We start from the raw sequence: 13,687 nt of genomic DNA, 5'->3' as shown, positions 1-13,687 counted from the left end.
TCAAAATACAGGTCGCAATAATGGTCATTGTCAGCATCGAAACTGGCATCCTAATAAGCGTCAAAATAGTGGCCAAAAAAATGATTATTTTTTATGGTTATCTCGATGTTTATATCGATGTGTATATCGATTCGTATATTGACGGTTCTATATCGATGCTTTTTTCAACACACATATTGACGCTTTTGGGGATTTTTTATATGTTCAAAACCGTCAGAAAAAAATTCAAAAAATAAACCTGCCTGTAATAGTGAATCTAAGGTGCGGGGGGCTACTCTCTACAGACATCATGTCTTTTGGTCTTAGATCGGGTTGACCTTATGGGTGAAGGAATTATACCCTATAGCAAGCTAACAAAATTTATGTGGTTGAATTTCTATTTCAGGCCCCGTTTCGGCTTTGCAAAGTTTTTATAGCAGTTTGAAGAGGTATCAACAATAATCACAGATTCTAGATATGTAGTGTTTTTGTGCAGGTTTTGTAAAAAAAATTATGTGAAATGGTTGATGTATTGTGCCTACAGACTGGATATGTATGTGCAAGTGATTGGGTTACATACAGTAACTATATTATGAAAGATATAGAGTACCATAGGTGATTAAAGATTTTTGGGAGTGCAGAAGCTTTTTGTAAATACTGTGTTGTGCAGGTAAATGTTATAGAGCAACAAGGAAAATTTCTAACCATCTATCACAAATTTTAGTGAGAAGTTGGATAAGAACAACTTCCAAGCTTGGAAGTTTAGAATGACAAACTTCCTAAATGGAAAAGGCTATTGGGAGTTTGTTATAGCAGGTGACGAGAAGGAGCCAAAGCTTCTATATAGGGTGTGGTGGCATCTTGTCATAGATATCTCCTCCGGCCGGGTTTTTTGGGGGAGCAACGATTGGGAGATGGGAACCTAGCCGGAAGCTTTGATGTATTGTTCATAGTCTTGGCTAAGAGGGCTGGGTGGACAAAAATATTGTGTGGTGAATTCCTTTTTGTAAATATAGGAGCCTTCTAGTGTTACTCTAACCCCCATACTCTTGATTGTTGACATTATTCCTCTCTTGCATTATAGGCATGATGTACCAGACCACCTTACTTAACTACTTAAACTCTGCACCTTCTTGATAGGAGAAAACAACTTTCCCCTACAAATCAACTTCAAAAACAATAGGGCAAGTTCCTTTTATACATTCGAGAGACTGAATATTACAATAACTTTAAGTCGGTTCAAGAGAAAAGAAGAGGCGACTTTCAAGAAACACCTTCATAAAGGCATGATCATAATCTTCCAGAGAGTCATTTTCTCATTCAAAACACAACCATGCTTCACACAAAGCCTGAAACACAAGATAAGGTCTAAGCCCACACGTGCTCCTAGTTGATGCTGTAATTTTTTTGGGAGTAAAATCTAAATTAAATTCAAATTCAGCTATCAAGGAATCTTGTTAAAGGTTTACCTCTGTACCATTCCCTTCCAGCCTTCTATTGTAGCACCTCTTATAGATAGTATGAGCCTTATCTAAATTTCCAAAACCTACTTCCATGGAAATATACCCTTTCTAGGCTTCAACCATCTACTAACTCGGTTTGGTCTTGAAGCTTGTAAGCCTGTTGCTACACCAGTAGAGATAGGTGATAGCCTTAGTCTCCCAGATACAAGTGAACTATTTGATGCATCACTTTATCAACAGGCTGTTGGGTGTCTCATCTATCTATGTAATACCAGGCGAGACATTTATATTGGGGTCTCCCACTTGAGTAGGCTTATGCAAAGTCTCAGAGGCAAGCATTGGAAGGGTGCCAAACAAGTATTCAGATACTTACAGGACACTTAGTTCCTTGGCTTATTCTATGCTAAGAGGGGGGATGTTCAATTGTGTGCTTTCAATGATTCTGATTGGGCTAGATGTTATGACACGCACGAGTGTCCACTAGTGGTTTTTGCTTTCACCTTGGTGAAATTTGTACATCATGGCTCATCAAGAAGAAGCCAACAATGCTACTTTAAGTTATGAAGTTGAGTACAAGGTAACTTACAGTGACTATAATGTGTGTATGGTTTAGACGCCTTTTGGTGGCAGATCTTGGTGTTGGTGGCAGCAGTCCCCCAACTCCATCTTCACTGATGACACAACTAGATTGCATTAGTCATTTGCAAGGAACCCATTGTTTCGTGCTCGCACAAAGCACAGTGAGATGCATTATCATTATATCAAGGAGAGGCTCATTGTAGAAGAGATTAACCTAGCTTATATCTCTACACACGACAATGTGGCAAATATGTTTACAAAGGCTCTCTCATGAGGGAAGTTCAAAGATTTTCTCAAAGCTTTGGGATTCTTTTGCGATTTGGAGATTGATCAGCCACATGATCCCTCTACATGTTCACATCATCACTATTGGGAGGATTTATAGCATTTATATGGTAGTTGTTGAAATAGGCAAACAAACCCACTGTATTACTAGTGTGAAGGCTTCATATATTGGACACAAGAACAAAACTTATCCCACGTAGACTCAATGTAAAAGAAGCCTTACCCCATGTGATTCTCCATATGTAAAAGGGTCAAATCAATCGAGTGTGTGAAAGGGAACCTATCCACAGCTTACATCATAGGTGATGTCATGGACATAATGTACCTTTAGCCTATAAAGAGGCATTCCACTCATGAATAAAATAAATTACCTTTTTCCCTTATCTTGTGTACATTCTCTCTTTTCACTCAGCTTAATCTTAGTAATCATGTCTCTCAAGCTTGTGATTAACTGTGAGCCACCATACCTCATTACACTCCTACATTGCACTCTCACACACTGTGTGTCGATCTCTCTACTTTCTCAACATGGTATCTTAGAGCATTAGTGTAGGTATGTTTCCTCAAGCCTTCCATATCATTTCCACACCCAATGATCAGGTCATTAGCCCTTAATCATTGTCATTAGGTGCACTGATCAGACTTCACATACCCTTCCTAAAATTGTGGATCTGGATACCCAACCCTTGGAGTTCTTAGATTTATCCATCCACCAAAACATCGGCAACCAAACTCCATAGGCCTCTACCTCACATCGGGGTGCTCCTTCCTGGTACCTCCCTCCGGTCCCACCCCCCCTTCTATCTCTCCCACCTACCTGTCTCTCTTCCTCACAGCAGGCTCATGGGAGTCACATTAGGTCGGGCACCCACACGAGAGAGCTAGATGCCCTCGTCCCGTTGGACCCTGCCACCTCCAGCTCATGAGCCCTAGATTCAGGAGATCCTGGCCTGCCATTGAGGAGCCTCATCCTCACAATAGACTATCAATACTAATTTTGGAGTTCATTTTTTATGTTTTCAAAAAGGTAGTTTATTTTTCCATTTAAACTTACTAAGTTAAATATCCAAACCTATTAACCTCATCCTCACAATCGACTATCAATACTAATTTTGGAGTTCATTTTTTATGTTTTCAAAAAGGTAGTTTATTTTTCCATTTAAACTTACTAAGTTAAATATCCAAACCTATTAACCTCACTTGATTTTCGCAAGTACCACAAGCATTTTCCCTCCCCCTGTAGAAGAAATCACTCCCTGAGTCCCCTCTCTCAAAACCCCAAAACAAATCGTCTTTCTTTTTTTCTCTACTTTTCCCTTGGAAGTGTGATAGTGTATACTGCGTGAGTGGTCCGCTCTGTATGTACAATCACAAAACGTTAGAACCCGCGTGACCCGTCCTCCGTCCGCGACGCCGGCGCCAACCATCCACGTTGGTGGGGATGTCCTGCTGAATAATAAGGCACACGATTCTTGGCATCGTGAAGACACACACAGACACACAAGCCCAATTAATTATTAAATTAATCCCATAGTCTTCATCACCTGAAAATATAAGCCCAATTAATTATTAAATTAATCCCACAAATATTAAATAGGCACAAATCATCACCAACTCATGACTACCAGGCGTAAGTACCCCAGGAATCACCCTGCCATACAAACCTAACTGAAATAATCATAGGTGGCCTCAAACATACGTCATATACCGCACGTATTAATATTTATAGTGGTGTCACCCACGATATTAACCTAGCCGGCATGACGCAAGAGTAATCTAGGCGTCCCCAAATTACTCAAGAGGGGATAAATAATATTTTTCTAGAGGACTTAAAATATATTCTCATGACAAATAGGCTTATGCATAAGCCCTTATGCATAGGCTTATGGATAAGCCCTTATGCATAGGCTTCTTGTACTAGCCCTTATGAATTAGACCTTATGCATTAACCCTTATGGATAAGCCCTTCAACATAGGCTTCTTGCATAAGCCCTTATGCTTTAGGGTTTATGCATAAGCCCTTATGCAATAGGCTTATGCATAAGCCTTATGCATGCGCATATGGATAAGCCCCTATGCATTAGGATTAGGATTTAGGGTTTATGCATGGGCTTAGGGTTTAGGGTTCATGCAATAGACTTAGGCTTTAGGCTTATTTAGTAGGCTTCTGCATAAGCCTTTATGCAATAGGCTTATGCATAAGCCTTATGCAATAGACTCATGTATAGGCTTAGGGTTTAGGGTTTATGTATGATCCCTTATGCAATAGGCTTATGCATAAGCCCTTATGCATAGGCTATGCATGCTTAGAAGTTTAAATGTGTAACTAATCACTTTTTCTCATGTTATATTTTGTAGGTCTTGCATTGTTGTCCTCTCCTTAGGCTTGACATTGTCGAGGTAAGGTCTATTATTCATGTAACCTCATGTTTATTGTGCAACCTCATGCTAGGTTTAGGGTTTAGTCTTATGCATAGAGATATGGGGCATTATTGTAGGCCATGTAGAATGGTTAAGTCATGTTAGGAGTGGTTATTGTTGGGGCGAGTAGGTGGTTATAGTGGAGGGGGAGACCTGTATCTTTTCATTGTCCTTCTCTTGTAAAAGAGAAGTTTCCTTTGGCTTTAATAGTGAAGAGTGTGTGGAAAGTCCTCAAAAGCTATCATCCAAAAGGGGGCATTGTCCACCGTGTGCTTGTCTAAGCAGTATTGTAGACGGTCTCAACAATGTTCTAATATCACATATTGCCTCGTTTATTAGGCTTATGCATAATCCTTATGCATAGGCTTATGCATAAGCCCTTATGCATAGGCTATTAATGCTTAGAAGTTTAAATGTGTAGCTAATCACTTTTTCATGTGTTATATTTTGTAGGTCTTGCATTGTTGTCCTCTCCTTCAGCTTGACAATGTCGAGGTAAGCTCTCTTATTCATGCATTCTCATGTTTAGCAACCTCATGCCGGGTTAAGGGTTTAGGCTTATGCATAGAGATATGGGGAATTATTGTAGGCCATGTAGAATGTTGTTTAAGTTAAGTTAGGAGTGGCTATCAGCGAGTAGGCGGTTATAGTGGAGGGGAAGCCCTCGATCTTTTCACTATCCTTCTCTTGTAAAAGAGAAGTAGTTTCCTTTGTCTTTAATAGTGGGGAGCATGTGCAAAGTCCTCATAATCTATCATCCAAACCAATTTTACTATTTTATGTCACAGATGAACTGCAAGAAAAGGGCTATGGCACAAGCTACTTTGGGGGAGGTGCTGGCACTTTTGCACAGCCATCACAGTGGCCACCACTACATAGGCCATGCCCTTGAACACTCTATGGCACGTCACAAAAATCGCGACCACGGCTCTCTCGGCTACTTCCAATCATTGTAAACGATATGGTTTGATGGGTTGTGCCATGATGGTAACTCCACGGATGCTTCTTCCCCTCAGCACCGCAAGCGCCCACCCATTGCTAGTTGTGAGGGGACATCGCACCCGCGCTCATCATCTCGCCTCTTTGACACAAATCCCTCTACCCCCAATCAGGCTTATTTCCACTACCAAAACAAGTAGTGGATGGAAATGTGGTCTTAGATGACGTTGGCGATGAGATGAAGTCTTAAATCCTTGAGTTATGCCATGTAGCCTTTGCTCACGATTGCATGACTACATGGCATAAACTTGATAAGGCCAAGAAGAAATGAGTCATAAATCAAATCAAAAGTGAGTTTATGCGAGCACCACTAGGTAGCGAAGAGGTTCATCCTCGATGGAGAAAAGATCACATGGTGAAAGTGATGAAGCACTGGCACAACGACATCACACGCAAGAAGGCAAAGTCTGGGAGACAAAAGCCTTGGAATTTCTCACAAGAGATTTGGGAAGAGGAGAAAGCACCATGCAAAGCTTTGGAATTTATCACAAGAGATTTGGAAAGAGGAGTTTAGAAAGCACCATGAAAACCCCCAAAGGTATAAGTAGCAAGAGGAGGCCACAGTGAAGCGAATGGAGAGCATAGGGAGCTCCCACCTTGGAAGCAGTGGCTGGGATGTTTTCCACACCTATTTTGTAAGTGTTAATACACATATCACTCACGTTTTTGGCATAATGGGCATTTAATTTTTTTAAATAAGTACTCATGCTTCATGCTTCCAGCTGCAATGAGTTGTCGGTCATGCTATTGCATGGGACGTATACCCTCCTCTAGAAACTTGAGTAAGAGGGCCACAACGTGAATTGGACGGATGTGGTGAATATGGTAAATCGCAACATTTTCTACACATCAATTAGTTTTTTCCTCACTTGTCATTTCTAAGTTTTTTTTCCTTGAATACTCTTATGCACGGACCAATGCCAAACTCTAAGGACAACGCTGATGATCAGGAGCTGTGTATAGGAGTCGAGTCTCAGTGGCGTACTTCTTTTTGTCGGCTCTATGCCTCTTTTTGTGCACTTTCTTTTGGCCCCATTATGAGCTAAGTAGCTTTTGTTACTTATTAATAAAAAATTTCCATTTCATGACCTTACAACAACAGAGAAAAGAGATGTAATTTGTAACACTGGTATACAGGTACACCCAACTGCTATACAGACTACACCTGGGTTTACCATTATTAAAAGAAAATTAAAACATGCATTCGTTGATATATCTATCGATATAAGCGTAAAAATAAGCGTCAAAATTGTGATAAAAAATAGCATCGTTAATGTCAAAATACAGGTCGCAATAATGGTCATTGTCAGCATCGAAAGTGGCATCCTAATAAGCGTCAAAATAGTGGCCAAAACATGATTATTTTTTATGGTTATCTCGACGTTTATATCGATGTGCATATCGATTCGTATATTGACGGTTCTATATCGATGCTTTTTTCAACACACATATTGACGCTTTTGGGGATTTTTTATATGTTCAAAACCGTTGACAAACTTCCTAAATGGAAAAGGCTATTGGGAGTTTGTTATAGCAGGTGACGAGAAGGAGCCAAAGCTTCTATATAGGGTGTGGTGGCATCTTGTCATAGATATCTCCTCCGGCCGGGTTTTTTGGGGGAGCAACGGTTGGGAGATGGGAACCTAGCCGGAAGCTTTGATGTATTGTTCATAGTTCTGGCTAAGAGGGCTGGGTGGACAAAAATATTGTGTGGTGAATTCCTTGTTGTAAATATAGGAGCCTTCTAGTGTTACTCTAGCCCCCATACTCTTGATTGTTGACATTATTCCTCTCTTGCATTATAGGCATGATGTATCAGTCCTCCTTACTTAACTACTTAAACTCTGCACCTTCTTGATAGGCGAAAACAACTTTCCCCTACTGGTTTTCTTTTTACCATACCCTTGAAGTTCTAGTTTTCTAATATCTCATAAGACGAATCTCCTTAAGACTTATGCAGTGGTTGAATATCTCACAAAGGTGCTCCTTGTTCACCTGGATATGAAGGAGAACCATGAGTTACAACAAACTTTTGACTACTAAATAGTAACAGCTATAAAGTGACCTACCTATGGTGCTAATCGAGAGACAAATGCAGTACACAGGTCAATATTCCAGTTCTTCTGTTTCAAGTCTAGTTTTGCTTGCACATTAGGTTCTTCATGACCTGATGCAACAATTTCACCAACATTTTGTCTTGTATCACTGTGAATGCTACCCAAATTCTCCTTTGTTGCCTCTTTAGCATTGTGAGCTATTGAGATTCTAGGCCGTTTTTGGATTTCTTTTCTTTAGAGGCATCTGAATCTTGAAGGTGTTGTATCTTCTATCCCAAACTAGTAGCAACTACCTTCTTGGCCAACCTTTCCTCAGCTTCCTTCAAATTACAAGAGTCTGCAAAACAACAAAATTAGCATCTTGCTATTGCTGCTACCAATCGCTTCACTTCAACCAATTTGGTGTAACCCATACAAATCAACTTCAAAAACAATAGGGCAAGTTCCTTTTATACATTGGAGAGACTGAATATTACAATAACTTTAAGTCGGTTCAAGAGAAAAGAAGAGGTGACTTTCAAGAAACACCTTCATAAAGGCATGATCATAATCTTCCAGAGAGTCATTTTCTCATTCAAAACACAACCATGCTTCACACAAAGCCTGAAACACAAGAGAAGGTCTAAGCCCACACGTGCACCTAGTTGATGCTGTAATTTTTTTGGGAAAAAATCTAAATTAAATTCAAATTCAGCTATCAACCAAGGAATCTTGTTAAAGGTTTACCTCTGTACCATTCCCTTCAAGCCTTATATTGTAGCACCTCTTATAGATAGTATGAGCCTTATCTAAATTTCCAAAACCTACTTCCATGGAAATATACCCTTTCTAGGCTTCAACCATCTACTAACTCGGTTTGGTCTTGAAGCCTGTAAGCCTGTTGCTACACCAGTAGAGATAGGTGATAGCCTTAGTCTCCAGGATACAAGTGAACTATTTGATGCATCACTTTATCAATAGGCTATTGGGTGTCTCATCTATCTATGTAATACGAGGCGAGACATTTATATTGGGGTCTCCCACTTGAGTAGGCTTATGCAAAGTCTCAGAGGCAAGCATTGGAAGGGTGCCAAACAAGTATTCAGATACTTACAAGACACTTAGTTCCTTGGCTTATTCTATGCTAAGAGGGGGAATGTTCAATTGTATGCTTTCAATGATTCTGATTGGGCTAGATGTTATGACACGCACGAGTGTCCACTAGTGGTTTTTGCTTTCACCTTGGTGAAATGTGTACATCATGGCTCATCAAGAAGAAGCCAACAATGCTACTTTAAGTTATGAAGTTGAGTACAAGGTAACTTTTATAGTGACTATGATGTGTGTATGGTTTAGACGCCTTTTGGTGGCAGATCTTGGTGTTGGTGGCAGCGGTCCCCCAACTCCATCTTCACTGACACAACTAGATTGCATTAGTCATTTGCGAGGAACCCATTTGTTTCGTGCTCGCACAAAGCACAGTGAGATGCATTATCATTATATGAAGGAGAGGCTCATTGTAGAAGAGATTAACCTAGCTTATATCTCTACACACGATAATGTGGCAAATATGTTCACAAAGGCTCTCTCATGAGGGAAGTTCAAAGATTTTCTCAAAGCTTTGGGATTATTTTGCGATTTGGAGATTGATCAACCACATGATCCCTGTACATGTTCACTTCATCACTATTGGGAGGATTTATATCATTTATATGGTAGTTGTTGAAATAGGCAAACAAACCCACTGTATTACTAGTGTGAAGGCTTCATATATTGGACACAAGAACAAAACTTATCCCACTTAGACTCAATGTAAAAGAAGCCTTACCGCATGTGATTCTCCATATGTAAAAGGGTCAAATCAATCATCCACCGAGTGTGTGAAAGCGAACCTATCCACAGCTCACATCATAGGTGATGTCATGGGGGGGACATAATGTACCTTTAGCCTATAAAGAGGCATTCCACTCATGAATAAAATAAATTAACTTTTTCCCTTATCTTGTGTACACTCTCTCTTTTCACTCAGCTTAATCTTAGTAATCATGTCTCTCAAGCTTGTGATTAACTATGAGCCACCATACCTCATTACACTCCTACACTGCACTCTCACACACTGTGTGTCGATCTCTCTACTTTCTCAACATGGTATCTTAGAGCATTAGTGTAGGTATGTTTCCTCAAGCCTTCCATATCATTTCCGCTCCCAATGATCAGGTCATTAGCCCTTAATCATTGTCATTAGGTGCACTGATCACACTTCACATACCCTTCCTAAAATTATGGATCTGGATACCCAACCCTTGGAGTTCTTAGATTTATCCATCCACCAAAACATCGGCAACAACCAAACTCCATTGGTCCGCTCTGTATGTACAATCACAAAACGTTAGAACCCGCGTGACCCGTCCTCCGTCCGCGACGCCGGCGCCAACCATCCACGTTGGTGGGGACGTCCTGCTGAATAATAAGGCACACGATTCTTGGCATCGTGAAGACACACACAAGCGCACACTCTGGTCGGGACGAGCATGCCTCCTCTTAAGCCCCGCCTGCACCGCCAGCTCACTCTCAGCTTCTTCGGCATTTCTCAGCTTCTTTTGCATTTCGCAGTTCCAGGTAGGGGTCTTCTTCTCCACTGCAGTTGTCGTCATGCAAGGCTTTGCCCCGGCGATCTGACGAGACCTCTTCGTTCTTCTCTTTGTGTTTGCGAATGAAGATGACTCCTTGGTAGCTTTGCACAATGGGGATTTCTGTCAAGGCCCGCCTCTCAACGACACCATGCAGGAGGTGGAGGTGGAGATGCTGCCGGGATGGCAAATACGCGGCACCGTGCAATACATCCAGGCGGGCGGCAACATCTCTCTTCCAGACAACGGGCGGGCAGTCCAGCTAGGCAGAAACGGGCGCATCAGCCAAGCCTTCGCCGCTCAGCCAGGCGCCGCCTACTCCCTTACTTTCACGCTCGCGTCCGCCGGACAGAGTTGTTCCTCCATTGACCTCCTCAGTGTGGCCGACCCCGCCTCCGCCTCCGCTTCCTCCTTCATGCTCCACCAGGAATACAGCAACGTCACCTGGGAGACCCACGCTTGGGGCTTCATCCCAGTCTCTAGCCAGACAAACCTCACCCTCAGCAACCAGCTCAGCCAAGAATTGGCACCGCAGCAGCAAGACCCCAACATCACCTGTGGCCCTGTCGTCGATACAGTCTTCTTGAAGATACTTACCACAACAACAGTCAGCTCCTCCGGTATGTGTTTTCATCAAGCATTACTACATTTCCTGGAAGTACGCTTTTGCATGAGCATGCATCGATCCCCCGAATCGGATCACCGAGGGAAGCCCGCAGCTTAGGCAAGCTTACATGTAATCTTTGGCATATAGTAATTTTCAGCTTCCTGCTGCCATCATGCAGCTAACTTCAAAGTCGTGTTGATATGCCTTACTTTGTACAAGTGCTCAATGCTTTCATGCACATCTTTTGTGGGTCTTGCATTCTCTTTCTCTCAAAGTGGCTCTTTGGTTGGTTGTACCCGCAATGAGGAGTTAGTGTGATGCTGCAGAAAACTTGCTGATGAATGGAGGCTTCGAGGAGGGACCTTACTTGCTTCCCAACTCTTCCTATGGGGTGCTACTGCAGGGCATCACAAACATGAGCACCTCACCACTTCCTGGGTGGATGGTTGGGTTGTCGACGGTGAGGTACATTGATTCCGGCCACTACTTTGTTCCAGGGGGCGCTGCAGCGGTTGAGCTGGTAGGAGGGCCTAGTGCCAGCCTGCAGCAGGTGGTGAGCTCTTCCAATGGGGCAGAGTATGCATTGAGCTTTGCGATGGGGGATGGCAAGGATCTTTGCCAGGGAAACATGAGTGTGCAAGTCACAGCAGGGGATGGCACAACCAATTTCACCCACAACTCAATGGGCTCAGGGAGCTATGAGAACTACACTATGAAGTTCAGGGCAGTCTCTGACACAACCAACATCTCCTTTGTGAACCTCCTGCGCAATGAGGAGACGGACTTCCTCTTTTGTGGCCCTGTCATTGACAATGTGGTGCTTGCTCTTGCTTCTTCTTCTTCTTCTTCTTTTTCTAGGAGCCTATACCACGTCTCTGTCAATAGTGCCTTCCTCCTCTTGATCTTCAGTCTTGCTGCAAATGTTTTTGTGGCCTCCATATTGTGAGGAAAACCCTTTGACATAATTCAATATACGCACGCACATCCTCTTCTTCAAGCTACCAATCGCGAAGATGTAATTGAATGCCAAATCCGATGTTACTTTTAGATACTGTCTTAACCCACCTGTAAATTTTAATTCTTTTTTTTTTTCCGTTTCGAGCACGCGGCCAAGGGAATTCAAACCCGGGCTGTTGGTTTGAACTTTGGATAGAAGGAATCCGTAGTAACCAAGATGCCACTTTTTGCGGCCAATGGGATTCAAACCCGGGCTGTTTCTTTTCTGGTTTGGATAGAATGAATCCATAGTAACCAAGATGCCTTTAGCAGAAAAGGGCTGAATAACTATATGCAGAGTCTGGTGTGCATATTGAGACTTTTTTCTCGTGTGTAATAATGAGCTGCATGAATGCAGCTAATCAATGGAAGTCTAAGGTTGAAAGGTTGAAAACGAAGATTGATTAATTTAAATTAAATTTTGAGATTTTAATTACGCAAATACAAAGAGGAATAAAATTGTGACACGTGAAGGCTTAAGGCACACGAGGGGAGCGACGATGATTGCGATAGGGTTTCCTTTAGGTTAGGGTTTCGTCCAACGAATCTGGTTAGTCACCTTCCTTCTCCTTCCTATTTGGCCTTCATAGAACTTTAGAAGGAATGAATCCGTACTACGAGCACATCTCTTTGCGGCCAAGGGGGTTCAAACCTGGGCTGTTTCTTTCTCGGTTTGGATAGAATGAATCCATAGTAACCAACATGTCACTCTTTGCGGCCAATGCATTTCAAACCCGAGCTGTTTCTTTTCCAGTTTGGATAGAACGAATTTGTTAAAACGAATCTGTAGTAACACACATCTCTTTGCAGCCAATGGGATTCAAACCCAGGCTGTTTCTTTCCCAGTTGCGATACGAATCCACAATAACCAAGTAACCAAGATGCCACTCTTTGCGCCCAATGGGATTCAAACCCAAGCTGTTTCTTTTCCTGTTTGGATAGAACGAATCCGTAGGTAACCAAGATGCCTCTTTTGCCTTTAGCAGAAGAGGGATGAATGACTATATGCACATCTCCTTTGCAGGCTAGTGGGCAAATTCGAACTCGCGTTATTTCTTTTCCTGTTTGGATAGAATGAATCCGTAGTAACCAAGATGCCTCTTTTGCCTTTGGTAAAATAAGTATGAATGGCTACGTGCACATCTATTTGCAGCCAGTGGAAAAATTTGAACCCATTTTTTCTTTCTCTGTTTGGATAGAAGTGTAAATTTTATGTGCATACAATAAGTGATTTCTTACTTATTTCACTTGTTTGGATGAGTAGGTACTTGTATGCGATTCAGGTACAAAAGATGGAGGCTCGTCAAAGGTGATTACACTACAACATAATCAGGGTGCCTAGCAAACAAAAATAGCAGTGCTTTTATAACTACAAGGATAAGGAGATGTCGGGCCTATTTCGCTCTACTAGACACATTGCTATTTTCGCTGCTGCAATGGGATCGATGCTTAGCAGAGCGAAATTAATTTCGTTGCTATGCGCAACGAAACACTATTGTTTTCATTTCGTTGCACAGCAATGATATTTCCTTGCTCAACAACGAAATTTCATTGCTATTTTTGCTGATGAGCAACGACCGCATTAATATTGCATACCCAGTCTATTCCATCTCTTTTTTTATACATACAGAAACTTAAAAAGAAATTCAAATTGGAAAGAATGCAAGTGAACATATATATATTTTATATTAC

At 41.8% G+C, this 13,687-nt stretch overlaps 1 protein-coding gene across 1 annotated transcript; it reads left to right on the top strand.

The window, feature by feature from the left end:
• Nucleotides 1–10,184: 10,184 nt before the first annotated feature.
• On the top strand, nt 10,185–12,046 carry LOC147615028 (BIIDXI-like protein At5g11420). Its single transcript, XM_086779840.1, has 3 exons — nt 10,185–10,381; nt 10,482–11,012; nt 11,326–12,046. Exons 1-3 carry the CDS (start codon nt 10,294–10,296, stop codon nt 11,943–11,945), a joined length of 1,239 nt encoding a protein of 412 aa, XP_086635966.1. The 5' UTR covers nt 10,185–10,293; the 3' UTR covers nt 11,946–12,046.
• Nucleotides 12,047–13,687: the final 1,641 nt, after the last annotated feature.

Source organism: Cibotium barometz, chromosome 41 (genome assembly GCF_041138505.1).
Source record: "Cibotium barometz isolate CiBa-2024 chromosome 41, ASM4113850v1, whole genome shotgun sequence".
Classification (NCBI taxonomy): Eukaryota; Viridiplantae; Streptophyta; class Polypodiopsida; order Cyatheales; family Cibotiaceae; genus Cibotium; species Cibotium barometz.
Note: the sequence above shows the minus strand (reverse complement) of the source record. Positions and strands in the feature narration are given on the sequence as shown.